The sequence below is a fragment of the Phycodurus eques genome, chromosome 12, assembly GCF_024500275.1.
Source record: "Phycodurus eques isolate BA_2022a chromosome 12, UOR_Pequ_1.1, whole genome shotgun sequence".
Taxonomy (NCBI): Eukaryota; Metazoa; Chordata; class Actinopteri; order Syngnathiformes; family Syngnathidae; genus Phycodurus; species Phycodurus eques.
The window spans coordinates 316,535-339,473 of NC_084536.1; the positions used below are offsets into that span (position 1 = coordinate 316,535).

Below are 22,939 nucleotides of genomic sequence, written 5' to 3' on the forward strand. Positions count from 1 at the left end.
TGTCCATGAAAAAGACCAATATGAAGTAAACACATTTTGAAATAAAATCAGGTTAATTAAAAATGCAATAGTTAAATAGTGTCAAAAAATAGTCATAAGGTCAAAAAATACAAATCAAGCGTAACTGATGATGTCACAGGAGGGCGGACCAGAGTGGCTGGTGGGTGGGGCTTGCTCACATCTGGATGGGAAACATCTGGATGCATGCGAGCGCACACACAGCTCTGTTAAACGGACATCTATCTCCATGCTGTCGAGCTTCAGCATGTGGAGCGACAAACTCATCATCATCATCATCACCACGACCACTTGTGAGTTCTTTTGACTTGACTCGACTTTGCGTGTGCGTGCGTGTTGTGGGGGGAATGTAATTGGAGGAGGGCTACTTCCTTTTTGTTTTTGTTTTTCTTCAGCTCTTATGACACGCGTTAAATTGACTTTCATTCTTCAGCTGTAAGTTCCATCTGGCTACTAGATCTGTACTAGAGTTATATATGTTATCGCGATACGACATCAAGATGATGTATCTATCCAGCTATTGTTGCTACCTTATCTAGTGTTACTATATACATACGATATTTATCAGAATCAGAATCATCTTTATTTGCCAAGTATGTCCAAAACACACAAGGAATTTGTCTCCGGTAGTTGGAGCCGCTCTAGTACAACAAACAGTCAATTTACAGAACACTTTGGGGACATAAAGACATTGACAAAAAACAATTGTGCAAAAAGATGCAGAGTCCTCTAGCACTTATATATGCCATATCGTATAGAAACGTAATCTATCCTGTATATCAATACTATATCCATATTCTCTTCGTACACTAGACGTAGGCCATCTATAGCCATACTATATAGATATAGATCTATACGATAGCCTGCCATATATATGTTGTTGTAAAAATAGAAATGCCCAATTCTAATTAAGTTGGAATGTTGTGTAAAACGTAAATAAAAACAGAATACAATTATTTGCAAATCCTTTTCAGCCTATATTCTTCAGAAAACAGTGCAAAGACGATAGTTATCTTTCAGTCTGATGAACATTGTTTTTTTGTAAAATATTCTCTCATTTTGAGTGTGATGCCTGCCAGACGACGTTAAAGCTGGGCCAGCGGCATGTTTACCTCCGTGTTCACTTTTAACAACACGTAAGGGTTTGGGAAGTGAGAACATTAATTGTTGAACCTTTTAGAAGAAGAAGAATCATCATCATTATTGTCATGAACATGCGTACATGCACACAAACTTTGTTCTCTACATTTTACCCATCACAGTGAACACACACACACTTGTGAGTGGAAACACAAGAGCATGGGGCAACTTGAGCGGGAGCAGTTTTGCGGTATCGGTGTCTTGCTCCCTGCGATGGGCTGGCAACCAGTTCAGGGTGTACCCCGCCTCCTGCCCGATGACAGCTGGGATAGGCTCCAGCACGCCCGCGACCCTAGTGAGGATATGCGGCTCAGAAAATGGATGGATGGTGTCTTGCTCAAGGAAACCACAGCCATGAGTCCGTGAGATGTTGGTGGATGGTCCAGTCGGGGTCTTGAACCTAGGTCCCCACGGTGGCAGGCGTGAGCTTAACCATTGGGTCAATTCTTTGCCATGTTTGCTTGATGTACAACTTAAGTTGCTCAACAGTCCGGGTGGTGTCTTTTGCACTTGATAATGCACCTGCACACGTTTTCAAAGGAAGACAGGTCTGGACTGCTTTATTACTCTCTTACCACACAGTTGGAACCCGCGCAGAATGTGGTTTGGCATTCTCTTGCTGAAATAAGACGTCCCTGAAAAGATGGTGCTCGGATTGCAGCATGTGGTGCTCCAAAACCTGTATTTACCTTTCAGCATTATGGTGCCTTCACATCAGAATAAGATTTCTTGGCATCAGAATCAGCTTGATTGGCCAAGTATGGTAAAAGACATTGTCAAGACACTCTAGTAAAACAGCAAAATAGACATTTAGGACATAAAAAAACGTGGGGAGTCATTGAGCAATGAAAGTGTCCACTAGTGTGGTGATGCTAATATTAATGGCAATTGTGCAAATTATGCAGAGTCCACAAGCAATTTAGAGATATTTAATGTGACGAATGGTGCAATGATCAACAGTGATGATTGTGCAAATGGTGCAGAGAGTTCTCAAACACGAGTGGCCAGTAGTAAGCAACAACAGAATGCAAATAAAATAGTGTGTGTACGACTAATGTAGAAGTGTCCCGACAGAAATGTGCAAAATTGGCGGCATGTTGCAATGAAATTGTTCGTTAACTGTTCATGGAGTTAATGGTAAGAGGGAAGAAGCTCTTGGAATCTCTGCTGGTTTTAGTTTACATTGTTCGATAGCAGGCACGATGGAAGACCGGTTAGCACATCTGCCTCACAATTCTCAGGAACCGGGTTCAAATCCGGCCTAGCCTGTGTGGAGTTTGCATGTTTTCCTCGTACCTGCCTGGGTTTTCTCCGGGTACTCCGGTTTCCTCCCAGATCCCTGCCCACCCCCCACCCCCCCAAAAAAACAAAACAAAACATGCATGGTAGGTTAATTGCAGACTGTAAATTGCCAGTAGGTGTGAATGTTTTTTGGTTTCTGTGTGCCCTGCGATTGGCTGGCGACCAGTTCAGGGTGTACCCCACCTCTCGTCCAAAGATAGCCACAATAGGCACAGCACACCCACGACTCTAGTGAGGATGGATGGATGGTTGATAGCGCCTACCTCAGGGAAGGTGCTGGAAGAGGTAGTGACCAGGATGTGGAGGCTCCAAGAGGATTTTGCGTACCCTTGTTTTAGTCCTGGCAGTGCTCAAGAGTGGGTAGGTGGGTATCGATAATCTTTTCAGCAGTCTTCACTGTCCGTTGCAGTCTGATTTTGTCCTCCTTTGTGGCAGCACCAAACCAGATTCAATGACTGCTGTGTAGAAGTGCATCAACTGCTCCTGTGGCAGGCCGTGTTTCTTCAGAAGCCGCAGGAAGTACCTCCTCTGCTGGGCCTTTTTGAGGATGGAATTGATGTTGGTCTCTCACTTCAGGACCTGAGAAACTGTAATTCCCAGAAACGTGAAGGTCTCGATGGTTGACATAGGGCAGCTGGACAGTGTACGGGGCAGCTGTGGCGAAGGATGTTTCTTGAAGTCCACGATCACCTCTACTTTCTCGAGCGTGTCATATGTCCAAGTTACTCATGCCACAGGTACTAACACAGCCCGATACCATCACAGATGCTGGCTTTTGAACTTTGCACTGAAAACAATCCGGATAGTCCTTTTCCTCTTTGGCCCAGAGGACACCACATCCATGATTTCCAAAAACAATTGGAAATGTGGACTGGTCAGAGCACAGCACACTTTTCCACTTTGCGTCAGCCCAACTCAGATGAGCTCAGGCCCAGAGAAGCCGGACGGCGGCGTTTCTGGCTGCTGTTGATATATATGTATATATATATATATATATATATATATATATATATATATAATTTGGATGGTAGAGTTTTAACTTTCATTTGTAGATTTCGCCACAAACGGTGTTAGCTAACAATTGTTTTCTGAAGTGTTCCTGAGCCCACGTGCTGGCAATATCCTTCACACAATGATGTCGATTTTAATGGAGTGCCGCCTGAGTGATCAAAGGTCACGGGCATTCAATGATGGTTTTCGGCCTTGCCGCTTAAGTGCAGAGATTTCTCCAGATTCTCTGAATCTTCTGATGATATTATGGAGCGCAGATGATGAAATCCCCAACTTCCTTGTGATTGTACGTTGAGAAATGTCGTTCTGAATCTGTTGGGCTATTTGCTGACGCAGTTGTTGACAAAGTGGTGAACCCCTCGCCCTATCCTTGCTTGTGAACAACTGAGCCTTTCGGGGATGCACCTTTTATACCTGATCGTGACACTCACCTGTTTCCAATTAACCTGTTCACCTGCGGAATGTTCCAAACTGGTGTTCCTAAATTTTTCTTGCCCCTCTCTCAGCTTTTTGGAACTTGTTGACCTCATCACCGGGCGGCTATGGCTCAGTAGGGAGAGCGGGTTGTCTGGCGACCGAAGGGTAGCTGGTTCGAATCCCGGCTCCGACTGTCCGCGTGTCGAAGTGTCCTTGGGTAACAAACTGAACCCTAATTTGCTTCCAGTGGGCCTGGCAGCAGTCGCCCATTGGTGTGTGAATGTGAGGATTTGTAAAGCGTTTTGGGCACTGTGATAGTGTAGATAAAGTGCTAGATAAGTGCAATCCATTTACCATCAAATTCCAAATGAGATTTACACACACACACACACAAAATAACGATCGGTTTGAACGTTAAATATCTTGTCTTTGTAGTGTATTCCATTAAATTGATTTGCAAATCATTGTTCTTTTTTTATTTACATTTTACACAAGGTCCCAGCTTCATTGGAATTGGAGTTTGTACACTAGGTCGATACTAAATCTAGACTAAATAGATATTACATAATGTGATGTGTACAGTATGTAAAACACTACTACATCTGGAAAGTCTGTCAATGTTCTTTAGATCTAAAAAAAATAAAATAAATCGTTCACGTTTGTTTGGCACGTACACTCACACATTGTGTTTTTGTGTTTATTCAGTGCCAGTCACCCTCCTCCCCACTAACAGAGACAAAAGACACGCCAGTGTGTGCGTGTACGTGAGTCTGTGTGTGCATAGCATACAAGAGGTAGTGTGTAAAAAGAGGTTCAGCACTGTTCCTAATTGTGAGCCTCGCGTGACCCAGACAAGAACGTACCCATATTCGACACATCCTCGCCAACGAGTCGGATGGAACGGATTTGGAAAAACAAGGCTGAGGATTATGAATTTGGACCGTCGCATGACTCCCTCCCTGCGACGTGACAGAATCGTATGTGGCTTCACTAACGGCCAATTGAGAGACCGATTGAAATCTTGAAAATGTTGATACCTGCCTTTCAAGCCAGATAAAAGGCAGCCAAGAAAAAGCACTGACAAAAGTTGAAATGGACAGCAAAAGCTGTCACGAAAGCTGACACAGAAAGTAGAGAGTCAAGTTATAGCAGATAAACACGGAACAAAACAATATCCCACAATAAGAAACAGCAAAAATTGTTATAGTTGAGCAGAGGTTGTGTTCATGGGCACTGTCACAAAGGAGCACAAAAACGTCAGTGATGGTGTCTGCAGGAAGAAAAATGGACACAGTAGTGAAAATATTTGACTGATAATAGCAGAGTTTCAAAGTTTCATCTTGAAAAGCCGGCGCAGCTGCCTGTGCCTCGCCAGCGAAAAGCAGTCAACGAGCAAACGTGTTTGGGGGGCAACCGGCCAAAGGAGGAAAACAAAGCCGTCGTATTCAGAGGCACTATCGGCGGTCCTAAGGTGCGGCTCGTTGACGGTCGCGCACTAAACCTGTCGAAGATACAAATGCAAATGAGGCAATGAAACCCTCCGAACTGCTTTGACACACGGAGGCCAAAACGAGATGACCCCAAGATGGGACGAGCTTGTTGAGGAGAATGAAAGCGCTAATGACAGAAAACACATTCAGTGTATGGTCATCCTTTGTTTGGATTCGTTTCTATGCCGCTGCCTCAAAATCTCTTTACGCAATAGGAGTCTGTGGCGCAAAAGAAGGATTGGGGGACTTGGAAATTGCACACAAGTGAAAACACTCCCCAACCCCAAGAAGACGAAAAACAGGATTTCTTTGTCACTTCCTTTTTGTTTTGCTCACCAGAGAACAACACGACAGTCGAGTTGAGACAGCCGTTGGATGTTCGCCGATCTGAGCTTTGCAGATTGCAGTACGTGTACTTCCGCATTTGACGCTGGGTGTTCTTTTTTATTATTTTTTATTAAAACTGAATTCCAGACATCGAATCCTGGTTGGCCAGAGAACTTCCTCCTGCTTAACCATGACAAAACTGAAGTTTTAGTCATCAGTCCTGAGGCCCAGAGAGAGACATTTTCAACTAAAGTTACGAGCACTATCTCTAAAACACTCACCGCAAGTGAAAAACCTGGGCCTTATTTTAGACTCTCTTAGACCTTTATCTCACACATTAACAAGGATAAAATAGGTCTTCGTCACTTGAAGAATATAGCCGATATTAGTATATCCAGTATTCGGCCAACACAGAGACACTAATGCAGATGGCTCTCTGAGATGGGGTTTCCTCACCTGGATGCTCCGTAGCCAGCCTTAGGCTCTTATGTCATGATGGGATTGTACTGAATCGGTAAGTGTGTGTGTTTTAAGTTATGTTGGTGCTTTCAGTTGCATTTTATGTATGAAAAGCACAGTACAAATAAAGTCTGATTGATTATTGTTTTGTTGCGGTTAGCGTCGGCGGTGTCGTTCAGCGGCCATCTTAACTTCAACGTGTGCATGTGGTGTGAAGCGAGCCGTCCGATATGCCGGGACCGTGTCTGCTCCTCCAACTGCTCCTTGTCCTCCTTCTGCTCCTCCCTACACGAGATCTGCGTGGCCGTGTGGTGAGCTCAGACGCTAGCGTGCTAACATGCTAAATTACTCGAGCGGCGATGAAGCCTAAGCGTCTTTCTGCTCTCCCTTAACACAAGCACGACCGCGTCGTCGCTGGCTCACCTGTTAGCATGCTAACATGCTAACAGGTGAGCTGAAGACACGCATGCACACACACACACAGACAAACTAATGAGGTCCTGTTCCTTTTATGTAGGACGGAGTCTAATGCAAGCGTGTCCGTGCGAACCAGGTGCCACAATCCCGCACTGCCATTGGACGGCTTGGAGGAGACGAAGCTTCTGCTCAACTCCACGTCCCACGAGTGTCACATGACCAGAGCGGCACAGACGTTGCAGACTGCCCAACTGGGCGTGATCTTGCACGTGTGCGGTTGCAGTGGCGAACACGAGTGCAACGACAAGCTCATCTTCCGACGCGCTGCTAACGGTGAGCTAGCTGCTTGTGAAAATGCTCAGCAACATATAATGTTCACTGAGCTCATTGCGATTAGAATTGTTCATCAACCTATAATGTTGATCGTGCTAGTAACCATCCATCCATCTTCTACCACTCATCCGCGCGGGGGCAGCAGCTTTAGCAGGGAGGCCCAGACTTCCCACTCCCCAGCCACTTTGTCCAGCTCTTCCGGGGAGACCCCGAGGCATTCCCAGGCCGGCCGGGAGATGTAGTCTCTCCGGCGTGTCCCGGGTCGTCCCCGGGGTCTCCTCCCGGTGGGACGTGCCCGGAACACCTCAGCAGGGAGGCGTCTAGGAGGCATCCTAATTAGATGCCCGAGCCACCTCATTTGGCTCCTCTCAATGCGGAGGAGCAGCGGCCGACTCTGAATCCCTTCCGGGTGACCGAGCTTCTCGCCCGTTCTCTAAGGGAGAGCCCGGACACCCTGCAGAGGAAACTCATTTCGGCCACTTGCATCCGCGATCTTGTTCTTTTGGTCATGTACTACAGCTCGTAACTATAGGTGAGGGTTGGAACATAGCTCAATCGGTAAATCGAGCGCGTCGGCTTTCGGCTCAGCTCCTTTTTCACCACGACAGACCAATACAGAGTCTGCGTGCCTGCAGACGCTGCACCAATCCGCCTGTTGATTTCCCGTTCCATTCTTCCCTCACTCATGAACAAGACGGCAAGATCAGAATCTTCATTTACCAAGTATGTCAAAACACACAAGGAATTTGTCTCCGGTAGTTGGAGCAGCTCTATTATGACAACAGTGAATTGACAGAGAATAATTTTGAAAGTTAAAAAACTGTCAGCTGTCAACAACCTTTCAATTGTGCAATTGGTGCAGATACTTCTCTAGCACGAGTGGCCAGTATTGGTCAACAAGAGATATGTAAATAGTGCAGGGTGGTGAGACTACTACAGTAAGTGCACGAGTCATGTATAATTGGCCCGACAGAGATGTGACGACAATCTCAAGACAAAATTGGCAGCATGTTACAGTGGAGTTGTAAGTTAACTGTTTAAGAAGTTGATGGCAAGAGGGAAGAAGCTGTTGGAATGTCTGCTAGTTTTACTTGGCATTGTTCGATAGCGCCTACCAGAGGGAAGAAGCTGGAAGAGGTGATGACCAGGATGTGGCGGGTCCAAGAGGATTTTGCATGCGCTTGTCTTAGTTCTGGCAGTCACTCCAAGTCCGGGTTGAAGTGTGTGCTGAGCTCCATGATGTCGGTACACCATTTTTCGTTGATATAGAAGCATATCCCGCCACCTTTTGTTTTCCCCGATAACTCCGTGCCGCAGTCTACCCGGTGTAGTTGGAAGCCCGAAAGCATTACGGCGTCGTCGGGAATGCGTTCACAAAGCCAAGTCTCCGTGAAGCACAGAGCGGCGGAAAGTCTTTACTGGTCTTTGTGAGAAGATGAAGCTCGTCCATTTTGTTGGGTAGGGAGCGTAGATTCGCAAGGTGAATTGACGGGAGCGCCAATCGAAATCCTCTCTTTCTGAGCTTCACCTAACACACAGGAAGTAGACCCAATGCCGACATCCCGTTCTCCTGATATCACAGATGTGGTAATGTTATTGTTCAGGTTTGCCTTCTGCGTGGGACAAAGAAGTGATCCCGGCGGTGCTGGTCAGCCTGGTCCTGCCCGTCCTGGCGGTCGCCATAGTCGCCACCCTTTACTGGGCTTCCAAGCGTCGTAGCCACAAAAGTGCCCGCCTCCGACCCTTGTGCCCTCCGAGCACGCTGGCCCGCCTGGATGGGACGGGAAAAAACACTCCAGAGCTTTTCCGGGCAGCGGCGCCATCTGGCACGCCCGGGCCAGGGCAGGCGGACCAGTTGCCGGCCGTCCACCTGGAAGAGGCGGTCGGCGGCGGTCGCTTTGCGCAGGTGTGGAGGGCCCGGCTGCTGGGTGAGAGTCCAGATCAAGTGGGCGGCGGCTCGGTGGTCGCGGTGAAGGTTTTTCTTCGCGCCGAGGTAGCCTCTTGGAGGCACGAGGGCGCCATCTTGGGTGACGCCGGGATGCGGCACCGCAACATCGTCCCATTCTTGGGCGCGCAGGTGACACCTTACGTTACATAATGCTGCCGTCGGGCAAATTCCTCGTATCTCCAAAAGCATCACAGAGCAAATAAACGTCATGTTTGTTGAGCATTGCGTCATCCTCAAAGAGAGTGAAGCATTTTCAACACTTTACATTTGTCAGGCAAAAATAACACACCCATGTGGGGGCTCACGAAAAGTATCGATTGGTGAAAAAATATGAAATTGACCAAATTTGGACATGCAAGATTTCAACTCGACGCATGCCACGTGTTAGCACATTGCATTATTGTTACATTACATACTGCATGTTACACAAACCGCGAATAGCAAAAATCCATCATAATTGACACCCATTATTCTTGTATTGGCGGCTGGTTAGGGCGTCTGCCTCGCAGTTCTGAGGACCGGGGTTCAATCCCGGCCACGCCTGTGTGGAGTGTGCATGTTCTCCCCGTGGCTGCGTGGCTTTTCTCCGGGCACTCCGGTTTCCTCCCGCATCCCAAAAACATGCATTAATTGAAGACTCTAAATTGCCCGTGGGTGTGAATGTGAGTGCGAATGGTTGTTTGTTTATATGTGCCCTGCGATTGGCTGGCAACCAGTTCAGGGTGTACCCCGCCTCCGGCCCGATGACAGCTGGGATAGGCTCCAGCGCTCCCGCGACCCTTGTGAGGATAAACGGCTCAGAAAATGGATGGATGGATTATTGTATTGAAAAAACGTATTTTTTTAATCCAGAAAATTATTGAGTAACCGGTGATAAACCACCAATAAGCGTTTTGAGAGTTGATTCCAACCTGATAAAGAAAAAACAAAACAAAAACAGAAAGAAAGAAAGAAAGAAATGGGGAAAAAAATGAAAAAGAAGAGATGAATTCGCGGGTGCCGAACCCGGGTATGCGGGGGTCCACTGTATACAGTATATCGCTCATATTTCATAGATCAAATATCATATATCTATCATTACATTATATCCCTAATCAGGCACGCGCACAGACATTTTGGGGGCAGGAGCACCCATTGCCAAAATTATTTATACAATTAAGAAAAAACTAATACATTTGTAACTGTCTTTATTTCTGCTAACACAATCAACACTGTCAACAATACGATTATTAGCAAAGGAGGTGACTATTAACAAATGTCAGGTTTTTGTGCTGTACAAAAACAAGACCAAGATCACTTTGCTGCCCCCAATCAGAATCAGAATCAGAATCATCTTTATTTGCCAAGTATGTCCAAAACACACAAGGAATTTGTCTCCGATAGTTGGAGCCGCTCTAGTACAACAGACAGTCAATTTACAGAACACTTTGGAGACATAAAGACATTGACAAAAAACAATTGTGCAAAAAGAGCTAGCAATCGAATGACTCATATTGCAATAGTCCGGTGCAATGACCATTGTGCAAAGGGCGCTGAGACTTCAAGGTGTGTATGCGGCTTAAAGTGACGAGTCGTGCGATCATCTGGGACAATGTTGATTGTGCAAATGTTGCAGATGCTCCTCAATCAGTGTGCAAATGGAGCAGATGCTACTCTGGCATGAGTGGCCAGCATATGCAAATAGTGCAGCATGGCGAGACAACTACATTGAGTGCACGAGTAATACATAATTGGCCTCACAGAAATGTGACAACGAACTCGAGACAAAAGATTGCCAGCTTGTTGTAATGGAATTATAGGTTAGCTGTTTAAGAAGTTGATTGCAAGAGGGAAGAAGCTGTGGAATGTCTACTAGTTCTAGTTCGCATGGATCGGTAGCGCCTACCTGAGGGAAGGAGCTGGAAGAGCTGGTGACCGGGGTGCGGAGGGTCCGAGAGGACTTTGTATGCCCTTGTCTTAGTTCTGGCAGCGTGCAAGTCCTCAAGGGTGGGTAGGGGGGTACCGACAATCCTTTCAGCAGTTTTGATTGTCCGTTGCAGTCGGAGTTTGTCCTTTTTTGTAGCAGCACCAAACCAGACTGTGATGGAAGAACACAGGACTGATTCGATGACCGCTGTGTAGAACTGTCTCAGCAGCTCCCGTGGCAGGCCGTGCTTTCTCAGAAGCCACAGGAAGTACGTCCTCTGCTGGGCCTTTTTGAGGACGGAGTTGATGTTGGTCGCCCACTTCAGGTCCTGAGAGATTGTAATTCCCAGGAACTCGAAGGTCTCGACGGTTGACACAAGGCGGCTGGACAACGTGAGGGGCAGCTGTGGTGAAGGATGCCTCCTGAAGTCTACGATCATCTCTATAGTCTTGAGCGTGTTCAGCTCCAGGTTGTGTCGGCCGCACCACAGCTCCGGCCGCTCCGCTTCCTGTCGATATGCAGACTCGTCACCGTCCTTGATGAGGCCAATGACAGTGGTGTCATCTGCAAACTTCAGGAGTTTGACAGTCGGGTTCGCTGAGGTGCAGTCGTTCATGTAGAGAGAGAAGAGCAGCGGAGAGAGGACACAACCTTGGGCCGCCCCAGTGTTGATGCTGCATGTGGATGAGGTGGCCTCCCCCAGCCTGACCTGCTGTGGCCTGCCCGTCAGAAAGCTGTAAATCCACTGGCAGATGGCAGGTGAGACGATGAGCTGGAGAAGCTTGGATGAAAGGAGTTCAGGGATGATGGTGTTGAACGCTGAGCTGAAGTCCACGAACAGAATCCTCGCGTAGGTCCCTGCACTGTCGAGGTGTTCTAGGATGAAGTGGAGTCCCATGTTGACTGCATCATCCGCAGACCTGTTCACTTGGTAGGCAAACTGCAGGGGGTCCAGCAGGGGACCTGTGACACTCTTGAGGTGGTCCAGCACAAGACTTTCAAAGGACTTCATGACCACAGATGTCAAAGCGACAGGCCTGAAGTCATTCAGACCCGAGATTGTGGGTTTCTTGGGGACTGGAATGATGGTGGAGCGTTTGAAACAGGATGGAACTTCGCACATTTACAGAGATCTATTGAAGATCTGAGTGAAGACTGGAGCGAGCTGGCCCGCGCAGACTTTGAGGCAGGATGGGGACACATGGTCCGGGCCTGCCGCTTTGTTAATATTTTGTTGTTTGAAGATGCGTCTCACATCCTGTTCATGGATGGTTAACGCAGAAGTCAGAGGTGTGATTGTGGTCGCGGGTGCGGCCGGGTGGGTGTGTGGTGTGAAACTGTCCTTTTCAAATCTGCAGTAGAAGGTATTCAAGTCGTCGGCTAGTGTGCTATTGTTCTCAGCTTGGGGGGATCGTCGCTTGTAATTTGCCAGCGATTGGAATGCATGCCAGACTGATTTAGAGTCGTTTGCGCAAAACTGATTTTCCAACTTAGCTGCATAGATCCTCTTTGCAATGTTAGTTTCTTTCTAGCTCGATTATACAGGGCCCTGTCCCCGCTCTGATATGCATCCTCCTTAGCTTGGCGGAGCTGCTTAAGTTTAGCAGTGAACCATGGCTTGTTGTTGTTGAATGTGCGAAATGACTTTGTTGGTACACACACATCTTCACAGAAACTAATATAGGATGTGACAGTGTCCGTATATTCATCCAGGCTGCCAGCTGAATTTTCAAAGACACTCCAGTCTGTGCAGTCTAAACAGCTTTGAAGTTCCATCTTTGCTTCATTGGTCCACTTTTTCACTGTTTTCACTGATGCATGCAATGGACTCCCCTTATAGGGTACAAACCAACGGTTCGTTACATATCTTGGTTTTGGGTCACGGCGCTTCACATTCAATTCAGTCAGGGACCAAAATGCAAACAGGAACAAATACCATGACATTTCCCCACTGGGATTAACAAAGCTCTCTGTAGCTCATTCTCACTCTCCATCCATCTCCAAGTTACATAGGACTGTAACAATTCTCTATTGCAATTGAAAATCGCATTTCTTAAATAAAAAATACTGTCGTCTTAGAAATGGCAGGATCGTGACATGGCCTTTCAACAGTGAGCCTTTCCACGCCACATTCAGCCAAGATGTCTGTCGCCACTTTACGTACAGCTTTATTTCAACCTGTCATTACAGCCACTGGCCACTGAGTTGCGATGCCACTGATCATAAAAAACACAGTTAACAAACAACAACGGCAAAAAGAGGGGGAATGAACACACATAGTCTATTAACACTATTAGGGGATGACTAACACAATTAGGGAATAATAACCCCTAACTAACAAGAACACAGCATTCTTCCAAATATTAACAATGGCGCTCAGCATACCGGGAATTCCTCAGATGCTACAATATAATAATTATTATTATTTATCATTTGTGAAATTAATGTAGGTAATAAACATAGGCCTAGGTTGAAGATATGGTTCTTGATCAAGCCTCCTCCAACTGCATGTCCTGGGACTACTTTTTCCGGTAATCGGGGTGAACAAACCTGTGGCTACTGGCTAGCTACGCTTGTAACACTAGTTCAACAAACTATGCAACGAGAACAGGCGAAAGAAATACGGCTAAAGTAAAGGCTGAGTCAAATGCAATCACATCCAATGGAAGGACGTTCCGTGGCGCTGCGTACAAGAGCCGAGCGGAAATACTGCGAGCGAGCGTCTGCGGCAGTGGAAAATCAGGGTGAGTCAAATGGCCTCGTTCCCCGTTCGTTCGTGACCACGGACAATACTAAAGGCATTGCTAATGCTACTGTATGATATCTGTATTTGCAAGTGGCTGGATGTGAGATGCTTCGCGCACACACTTAACAAGAGAGCGCCGGGCATGCAGTGTGGCGACTCCTGGCCAGCGTGAGACAGTTAGAGAAAACGTGTTTTTTTTTTTTTTTAGAACACAGAAAGTATTTTACCTCAATGTTTACATTGTTGCAGTTTATGGCACAGACAGCAATTTGATTCCTAAACTGAATATCCACAGTGTAGTTCAGCTCAAAGTATTTTTTAAACAGCAGTTATTTTGTTAAGAGTTTTTGTTTTTACATATTTCCTATTTACTTTCTGGTTTGGGAAGTCTGTCTGTTACCTCAGACCTTTTTTTTAACAATAATGTACAACCCCAATTCCAATGAAGTTGGGACGTTGTGTTAAACATAAATAAAAACAGAATACAATGATTTTCAAATCATGTTCAACCTATATTTAATTGAATACACTACAAAGACAAGATATTTAATGTTCAAACTGATAAACTTGATTGTTTTTAGCAAATAATCATGAACTTAGAATTATATGGCTGCAACACGTTCCAAAAAAGCTGGGACAGGTGGCGAAAAAGACTGAGAAAGTTGAGGAATACCCATCAAACACATGTGGAACATCCCACAGGTGAACAGGCTCATTGGGAACAGGCGGGTGCCATGATTGGGTAGAAAAGGAGCTTCCCCGAATTGCTCAGTCATTCGCAAGCAAAGATGGGGCGAGGTTCACCGCTTTGTGAACAAGTGTGTGAGAAAATAGTCCAACAGTTTAAGGACAATGTTCCTCAACGTACAAATCAGAATCATGCAACGAATTTAGAGATTTCATCATCTACCTTCCATAATATCATCAAAAGGTTCAGATAATCTGGAGAAATCACTGCATGTAAGCGGCAAGGCCGAAAACCAACATTGAATGCCCGTGACCGTCAAGCTCTGCATCAAAAACCGACATCGATGTGTAAAGGATATCACCACATGGGCTCAGGAACACTTCAGAAAACCAATGTCAGTAAATACAGTTCGGCGCTACATCCGTAAGTGCAACTTGAAACTCTACTATGCAAAGCGAAAGCCATTTATCAACAACGCCCAGAAACGCCGCCGCCGTCTATGTGCCTGAGCTCATCTAAGATGGACTGACGCAAAGTGGAAAAGTGTTCTGTGGTCGGACGAGTCCACATTTCAAATTGTTTTTGGAAATTGTGGACGTCGTGTCCTCCGGGCCAAAGAGGAAAAGAACCATCCGGACTCTTATGGACGCAAAGTTCAAAAGCCAGCATCTGTGATGGTATGGGGCTGTGTTAGTGCCAATGGCATGGGTCACTTACACATCTGTGAAGGCACCATTCATGCTGAAAGGTACATACAGGTTTTGGAGAAACATATGCTGCCATCCAAGCAACGTCTTTTTCATGGACGCCCCTGCTTATTTCAGCAAGACAATGCCAAACCACATTCTGCACGTGTTACAACAGTGTGGCTTGGAAGTAAAAGAGTGCAGGTACTAGACTGGCCTGCCTGCAGTCCAGACCCATTGAAAATGCGTAGCGCATTATGAAGCGTAAAATACGACAACGGAGACCCCGGACTGTTGAACAACTGAAGCTGTACATCAAGCAAGAATGGGAAAGAATTCCACCGATCAAGCTTCAACAATTAGTGTCCTCAGTTCCCAAACGTTTATTGAATGTTGTTAAAAGAAAAGGTGATGTAACACAGTGGTAAACGTGACGCTGTCCCAGCTTTTTTTGGAACATGTTGCAGCCATAAAATTCTACGTTTATGATTATTTGCTAAAAACAATAAAGTTGATCAGTTTGAACATGAAATATCTTGTCTTTGTAGTGTATTCAATTAAATATAGGTTGAACATGATTTGCAAATCATTGTATTGTTTTTTTGTTTAACACAACGTCCCAACTTCATTGGAATTGGGGTTGTATAATAAGTAGAAAAAAAAAAAAAATGTGCAGTTTGTGCCATCATAATCTCTTATTTCTTTTACCCCCCCCCCCCCCCAAAAAAAAAATAGAATCGTGTATCGAACCGTGGTTCAGAAATCGTGATACATATCGAATCGTGTATTTTTACAGCCCTGCTGTTACAGGATTTGATTCTATATGTGTAACATGTAACGTGATGTGATGCAATATCAAGCCATGCTCGCCGAAATACTAATGAACATAAATTGTCAGCTGTGCCACTAAACGTGAGAAAGAAAACGTGCAAGCAAATAAAAAAATGTCAGGCTTGCTACTAAAGAAATTAACATTGCAAAGAGGATCTATGCAGCAAAGTTGGAAAAACAGTTTAGCGTGAACGACTCAAAATCAGTCTGGCGTGCATTCCAATCGCTGACTAATTACAAGCGACGATCCCCCCCAAGCTGAGAACAATAGCACACTAGCCAACGACTTGAATACCTTCTATTGCAGATTTGAAAAGGACAGTTTCACTCCACACACCCACCCGGCCACACCCGCGACCACAACCACACCTCTGACTTCTGCGTTAACCATCCATGAACAGGATGTGAGACGCATCTTCAAACAACAGAAGATTAACAAAGCAACAGGACCGGACCATGTGTCCCCATCCTGCCTCAAAGTCTGCGCGGACCAGCTCGCTCCAGTCTTCACTCAGATCTTTAACAGATCTTTGGAAATATGCGAAGTTCCATCCTGTTTCAAACGCTCCACCATCATTCCAGACCCCAAGAAACCTGCAATCTCTGGTCTGAATGACTACAGGCCTGTCGCTTTGACATCTGTGGTCATGAAGTCCTTTGAACGTCTCATGCTGGACCACCTCAAGAGTGTCACAGGTCCCCTGCTGGACCCCCTGCAGTTTGCCTACCAAGTGAACAGGTCTGCGGATGATGCAGTCAACATGGGACTGCACTTCATCCTAGAACACCTCGACAGTGCAGGGACCTACGCGAGGATCCTGTTCGTGGACTTCAGCTCAGCGTTCAACACCCTCATCCCTGAACTCCTTTCAACCAAGCTTCTCCAGCTCAGCGTCTCACCTGCCATCTGCCAGTGGATTTACAGCTTTCTGACGGGCAGGACACAGCAGGTCAGGCTGGGGGAGGCCACCTCATCCACACGCAGCATCAGCACTGGGGCGCCCCAAGGTTGTGTCCTCTCTCCGCTGCTCTTCTCTCTCTACACGAACGACTGCACCTCAGCGAACCCGACTGTCAAGCTCCTGAAGTTTGCAGATGACACCACTGTCATCAGCCTCATCAAGGACGGTGACGAGTCTGCATATCGACAGGAAGCGGAGCGGCCGGAGCTGTGGTGCGGCCGACCCGACCTGGAGCTGAACACGCTCAAGACGGTAGAGATGATCGTGGACTTCAGGAGGCATCCTTCGCCACAGCTGCCCCTCACGTTGTCCAGCTGCCTTGTGTCAACCGTCGAGACCTTCAAGTTCCTGGGAATTACAATCTCTCAGGACCTGAAGTGGGCGAACAACATCAACTCCGTCCTCAAAAAGGCCCAGCAGAGGATGTACTTCCTGCGGCTTCTGAGAAAGCACGGCCTGCCACCGGAGCTGCTGAGACGGTTCTACACAGCGGTCATCGAATCGGTCCTGTGTTCTTCCATCACAGTCTGGTTTGGTGCTGCTACAAAAAAGGACAAACTCCGACTGCGACGGACAATCAAAACTGCTGAAAGGATTGTCGGTACCCCCCTACCCACCATTGAGGACTTGCACGCTGCCAGAACTAAGACAAGGGCGTGCAAAATCCTCTCGGACCGTCTGCACCCCGGTCACCGGCTCTTCCGGCTCCTTCCCTCAGGTAGGCGCTACCGATCAACGCAAACTAGAACTAGTAGACATTCCAACAGCTTCTTCCCTCTTGCGATCAACTTCTTAAGCACCTAACCTATAATTCCATTACAACAAGCTGGCAATTTTTTGACTTGAGTTCGTTGTCACATTTCTGTGGGGCCAATTATGTATTACTCGTGCACTCACTGTAGTTGTCTCGCCATGCTGCACTATTTGCATATACTGGCCACTCGTGCCAGAGTAGCATCTGCTCCATTTGCACACCGATTGAGGAGTATCTGTAACATTTGCACAACCAACATTGTCCCAGATGATCGCACTACTTGTCACTTTAAACCGCATCCACTCCTTGAAGTCTCGGCGCCCTTTGCACAATGGTCATTGCACCGGACTATTGCAATATTTGTTGTTCGAACTTGCTCTAAGTGCTAGAGGACTCTGCATCTTTTTGCACCATTGTTTTTTGTCAATGTCTTTATGTCCCCAAAGTGTTCTGTAAATTGACTGTTTGTTGTACTAGAGCGGCTCCAACTACCGGAGACAAATTCCTTGTGTGTTTTGGACATACTTGGCAAATAAAGATGATTCTGATTCTGATTCTGATTATACACTCTAATCAACATTTAATGTTATGTTTGAGGGCCGAATGGGGAAAACACTTCGAACGCAACTTCTTGGAGCACAAACAAATGTCCAAATGGTTTTATCGTTATACAGACCTGTTAATTTGCCCCCCTAATCTTTAATTCCAAAACGTTAGCACTTTATATGATCTCAAGTCTACGTTCCACAAATCTAGGCAATCAATAAGGTCAAAAACGATCTGCTTGTCCCAATTCACACACCTGGAGCTTCCTTTAGTTCACTTTTTTGGCGCTTATGCTCCACCTTGTGTTGGAACTTAGGAATTATATGTAAAACATGGGGAAAAAAATGAACTATTATTATATGGCTCCAACACATGCTAATGAACATGCTAATAACAGGTGAGAGGCGGGGCCTACTGGCTGCTGCTGGCCTATCACAGGCTGGGAAATCTTCAAGACTTCCTGACGGCCAACGTGCTGGGCTGGAAGCGGCTGGTAACCATGGCGACCGGCTTGGCGCGTGGACTCGCGCACCTGCACAGTGACACCCTCTGGCCGTCAGGGTCGCCCAAGGTAACATTTAGCATGTTAGCTTAGCATGTCACATTGAAAATGTGTCAGCGATGCATTATTAGGATTCCCACATAGTTTCTAGGCAGGACACACCCCCACTGCAACATGATTGGCTCCTGACCATTCCAAACATGTATCACATTTCTACGAAATAAAAGCAAAGAAGTTTGTTATGGTTAGGGTTTGGGCTTAAGGCGGGTTAGGGTTAGGGTTAGTGGGAAACATTAACACCACCACACTTAAGTCACATACTTCTTTTCCTGTCTGGAAGCAGTTGGGCGTGTTCTACCGGGGTACAGCAGCCAATCATAGTGCGGCAGCGTGTGTCCTGGACCCACTAATATTGGAGCAGGATGTGTCTTGCCTCGAAACTATTTGGGAATCCTAAGAACGAGTCAGCGACATACAGCAGTCTTCCTAGCATGCAGGAAGACGTCAATGAAATGTTAGCTGTGCGAGTAAACGTGCCGACACACTTATACTGTCATGTGCACACAAACACACACACACAAACGCGTACAAATATACATACGCTATCTGTCCTAGTAAACATGTTTTTAAATGGTGGGAAAGCTGCTTTTAAAGATTCTAATGAACTTCTAACATTATGCGTGTTAGTCAACAAGCTGCCTAAAAAAGTCCAACATGGCATGCGCGAGTGAAGCTATGTAGGCGCTCGCGTTTTAGGTGTCGGTGGCTCACCGCGACGTGAAGAGCGGCAACGTGCTGGTGAAGGAGGACGGAGACGTCGCTCTGTGCGACTTTGGCCTCGCCGTCAAACTCCACGCCGAGCTCACCGTGGACGACTTTGCCAACAGCGGGCAGGTAACCCGACGGGGCGGGACAAAATCACCCCGTGTTGTAATGGGAACAACATGAAGTTACATGAGTTGTTGTAACGTAACACAACATGACATAACGAGACAGAAGTGATGCGACGTGACGCAATGGGAAGTAACGCTAGCTACTGTAACGTGACGTAACGTGACAAAATGATGGAATGTGATGTAACGCGACATGACGTGAAGTTACATGAGTTGTTGTAATGTAGCATGGCGTGACGTAAAACAATGTGACGTGACGTTTACTTGCGTGCGGAGGTGGGCACAGCGCGCTACATGTCTCCGGAGGCGCTAGAGTCCCGCGTGAACCTGGAGGACGGCGGCGAGTCGTTCAAGCAGATGGATGTCTACTCCATGGCGCTCGTCCTCTGGGAGATGGCCTCGCGATGCCACGTCGGCCGAGGTAAATGACGAGTACAATGACACATCGTCATGGCAACACCGACCATTTGCGTGTCTGTTTATGTGCACGTGTTTTACTGTGTGTGTGTGTGTCTGTGTATGTGTGTTTCCGTGTGTTTTGCGTGAATGTTTGATTGTGTGGGTGCAGAGGTTCCCAGTTACACACCCGCGTTCACTGGCTTGGTGGGCGAACGTCCATGCGTGGACGTGATGCGTGATGTGGTCATCAGGGCGCGCCAACGCCCCGACATGCCAACAACATGGACGCGGCATCGGGTGAGTGCGGTCGGGATGCCCGGCGGCAATGTTCAAAGCAACGCATGCTTACGTGCTAGCACGCTAACGGTCGTGTCCCGCCCGCAGGGGATGAGCGTCTATTGCGCAACAGTCACAGAGTGCTGGGACCACGACCCTGAGGCACGCCTCACAGCACACTGCGTGCTTGAACGATTACACGGGCTCATCAGGCGGGAAGAGGGACAGGAAGTGCGGCCATGTTGACGAACGTCTTCGTCGGCCCGCCCCCTCCCCTTGGCGTGCTCAGCTGGATACGGCGGAGGTTTCCCATCATGCTTTGGTTCCCGGGGAAGGAGGGGGCCGGTGTCATCATCAGGAGCGTCAATAACAGCCGGCTCTTGATTGGTTGCCACGGCAATGCTGGAGAAGGAAGCGATCTCTCCTGGGATGTCCCGATACTTTTGGCGGCGTGGTGACACGCGACCGATTGTGTTGTGAGACAAAGTCACATCATGAGACTCTATATTGATCAGTTAATTCAATTGTTTCAATGTATCTTGAAGGGGAAGAATCCACAGTCTTGCACTAACATCAATCAAAAAAGACACTTCACTATCTTCGTCACGACAAAGTAATAGAGCGATTTGCCACCCTTAAAGACAGACAGCATTTGTTGACACTTGCGCCCACCGAGTGGCTGGCGATTGCAGACGATTTGATTTGGATTATATTGTTAATGTATATATAACATGGCAAATCTAACGGTGACTTTGAATATTTACTCAGTATTGTTTTAAAATCTGTCCCAAAATGTTAAAAAGCAATAACTTGGTCTGTCTGATGTAAATGGTTTAATTTGCATTCTTTTGGACCGCTGCTGGCGTGCTTGCTTGAGACGTAACGCCACAACAGGCATGTCGTAAATAAGGTGAGAGCAGTTGCATTCAAAATGATTCATTATTATTATGTTTCTCTGTAAAATCCTTCTTTGTCAAATTCGCTTATAAGCTCGATCTGAAGTTCCTTTTGTGAGTGCTATTCTCAGACTGTTGTAGGTGAGTGGTGTAAGTTGAGCCACTTTTCTTTTTCAGGCTCACGAGAGGAAGGGAGTGAACTTTTTGGGGGCAAACTAAGATAGAAATACATATTTTAGGATGTTGCGACCCCCTTACAAACAAGCAGATTCAATGTGAACATAACAGTTTTGATGTCCAACAACGTGTGGCACAAGTTGCTCATTGGACAAGGGGTAGGTTGAGCCCCTCCCCCCCTTTTTTGGTCTGGGTTTTAAATTCAATGTTTTAGGTTATAGTCATTATAAATGGTTTGGGTTTAACTACTTATCTATTATTGATTCTTGTGTAGCCTCACAGTTCTTAGGACCTGGGTTCAATCCCCGGCCCCGCCTCTGTGGAGTTTGCATGTTCTCCCCGTGCCTGCGTGGCTTTTCTCCGGTTTCCTCCCTCATCCCAAAAACATGCATGAATTGGAGACTCTAAATTGCCCGTAGGTGTGACTGTGAGTGCGAATGGTTGTTTGTTTCTATGTGCTCTGCGATTCGCTGGCGACCGGTTCGGGGTGTCCCCCGCCTCCTGCCCGATGACACCTGGGATAGGCTCCAGCACGCCCGCGACCCGCGTGAGGAGAAGCGGCTCAGTAAATGGATGGATCAATAATGTCCGGGTGGCAATCTTTTCCAGGAAGGATTCAAGCTTTTTTAAATTTATTTTGTTCTAGATTGATTATTATTATTATTATTTTAACAAACCACTTTATTTGATCAATGTTTATCTTTTACATTTTCAGACAAAAAGTTATTACATATACAACCTTACGATGTCAGGTCTAGTTTAGCATTTTACTGCCGCGTACAAACAGTTTTGTTTGGTTACCTGCTAAATGAAGTCCAGACAGCTATTTCAAAAGTGATGCTTTATTGCCTCACAATGTAATACGAATACAATACTGTATAAAGCAGACAATGTTCATTATGACGTGCAAATGAATTGTTGACGTGTACACAAACAGGGGCCATCATTTTGGTGCTGATAAAGTAATAGAGCAGGAATTCCGAAGTATGTGTGGGTGGCTCTTAAGTTGTGGAACTGGGATCTGGAGTTGGCAGATGCTCGGAGGACCACGTGCTTCCCATCCTGTGCTCCACAGCAGTAAGGAAAATGCCAGCATTCCGCAATTTTCTTCCACTCCTCTGCGGTGGGCACAGCCATGAAGTCATCCACATCAGGGAACATCGCGGAGCCCCCAACACAAAAAATGTTCGCCATGGTCCTGAATGAGTATCTGCAGCACAGCCAACCTTTACATTGACCACACTTAACCCGTACATAAACCATAACGATGATCATCACATACAGTCATGGCTGAAAACATTGGCACCTCACAGGACCATGACTGTATTGTCTATTTTATATATTTACCTTTTAAAAAAGAAAAAACCCAAATCCTCATTATTCCAGTATTTAGCAAATAAAATTGTTTTGTAAATCCCAATAGTCCTAGAACAGGATCAGGTGAGTCTTTTCATGTCAGGGGATTAAAAAAAGTGTACTGTCTTCCGTAGTCAAAATGATGTTGAAATAACTAAAGCATGTGTACATCAATATATTGAATACAGTAGCTCAAACACATACATAAAACGTGTTGCTCGTGGCTGTACTATATTGACAGGCATACATACATTCCGGTAACCTTATAGAATGTTGAAGTTGTACACAGTTCGTACATGTGTACGACTCTTGATCAGATAACGTGATCGATACGACCTCGTTCATGCCATTCCTTTCATCGATCCATTGCTTTTTACAAATCGGCAGCACGATGTTGTTATTTCATCGTCATTTTTGATACATTTAGTTGCATTGTAGTAAACCTGCAGTGCGGGACTC

General features: G+C 46.3%; 1 protein-coding gene across 2 annotated transcripts; it reads left to right on the plus strand.

Annotated features, from left to right (window-relative positions):
• Nucleotides 1–195: 195 nt before the first annotated feature.
• LOC133410599 (TGF-beta receptor type-2-like) lies at nucleotides 196–21,405 on the plus strand. 2 transcript variants are annotated; one of them, XM_061691979.1, is made up of 9 exons: nucleotides 196–311; nucleotides 6,325–6,475; nucleotides 6,682–6,914; nucleotides 8,519–8,991; nucleotides 18,379–18,552; nucleotides 19,240–19,377; nucleotides 19,653–19,797; nucleotides 19,945–20,072; nucleotides 20,160–21,405. In XM_061691979.1, exons 1-9 carry the CDS (start codon nucleotides 248–250, stop codon nucleotides 20,295–20,297), a joined length of 1,644 nt encoding a protein of 547 aa, XP_061547963.1. In that variant the 5' UTR covers nucleotides 196–247; the 3' UTR covers nucleotides 20,298–21,405. The 2 variants fall into 2 exon arrangements, with proteins under 2 accessions (XP_061547963.1, XP_061547964.1); XM_061691980.1 differs by lacking the exons at nucleotides 18,379–18,552; nucleotides 19,240–19,377.
• Nucleotides 21,406–22,939: the final 1,534 nt, after the last annotated feature.

Bases quoted from the DNA above. Each gene is read 5' to 3' on its own strand.
- LOC133410599 (XM_061691979.1), top strand. From the start codon at position 248: ATGCTGTCGAGCTTCAGCATGTGGAGCGACAAACTCATCATCATCATC. The intron at 6,476-6,681 runs GTGAGCTCAGAC...CCTTTTATGTAG, and splicing joins GAGATCTGCGTGGCCGTGTG to GACGGAGTCTAATGCAAGCG. The intron at 20,073-20,159 runs GTGAGTGCGGTC...TCCCGCCCGCAG, and splicing joins CAACATGGACGCGGCATCGG to GGGATGAGCGTCTATTGCGC.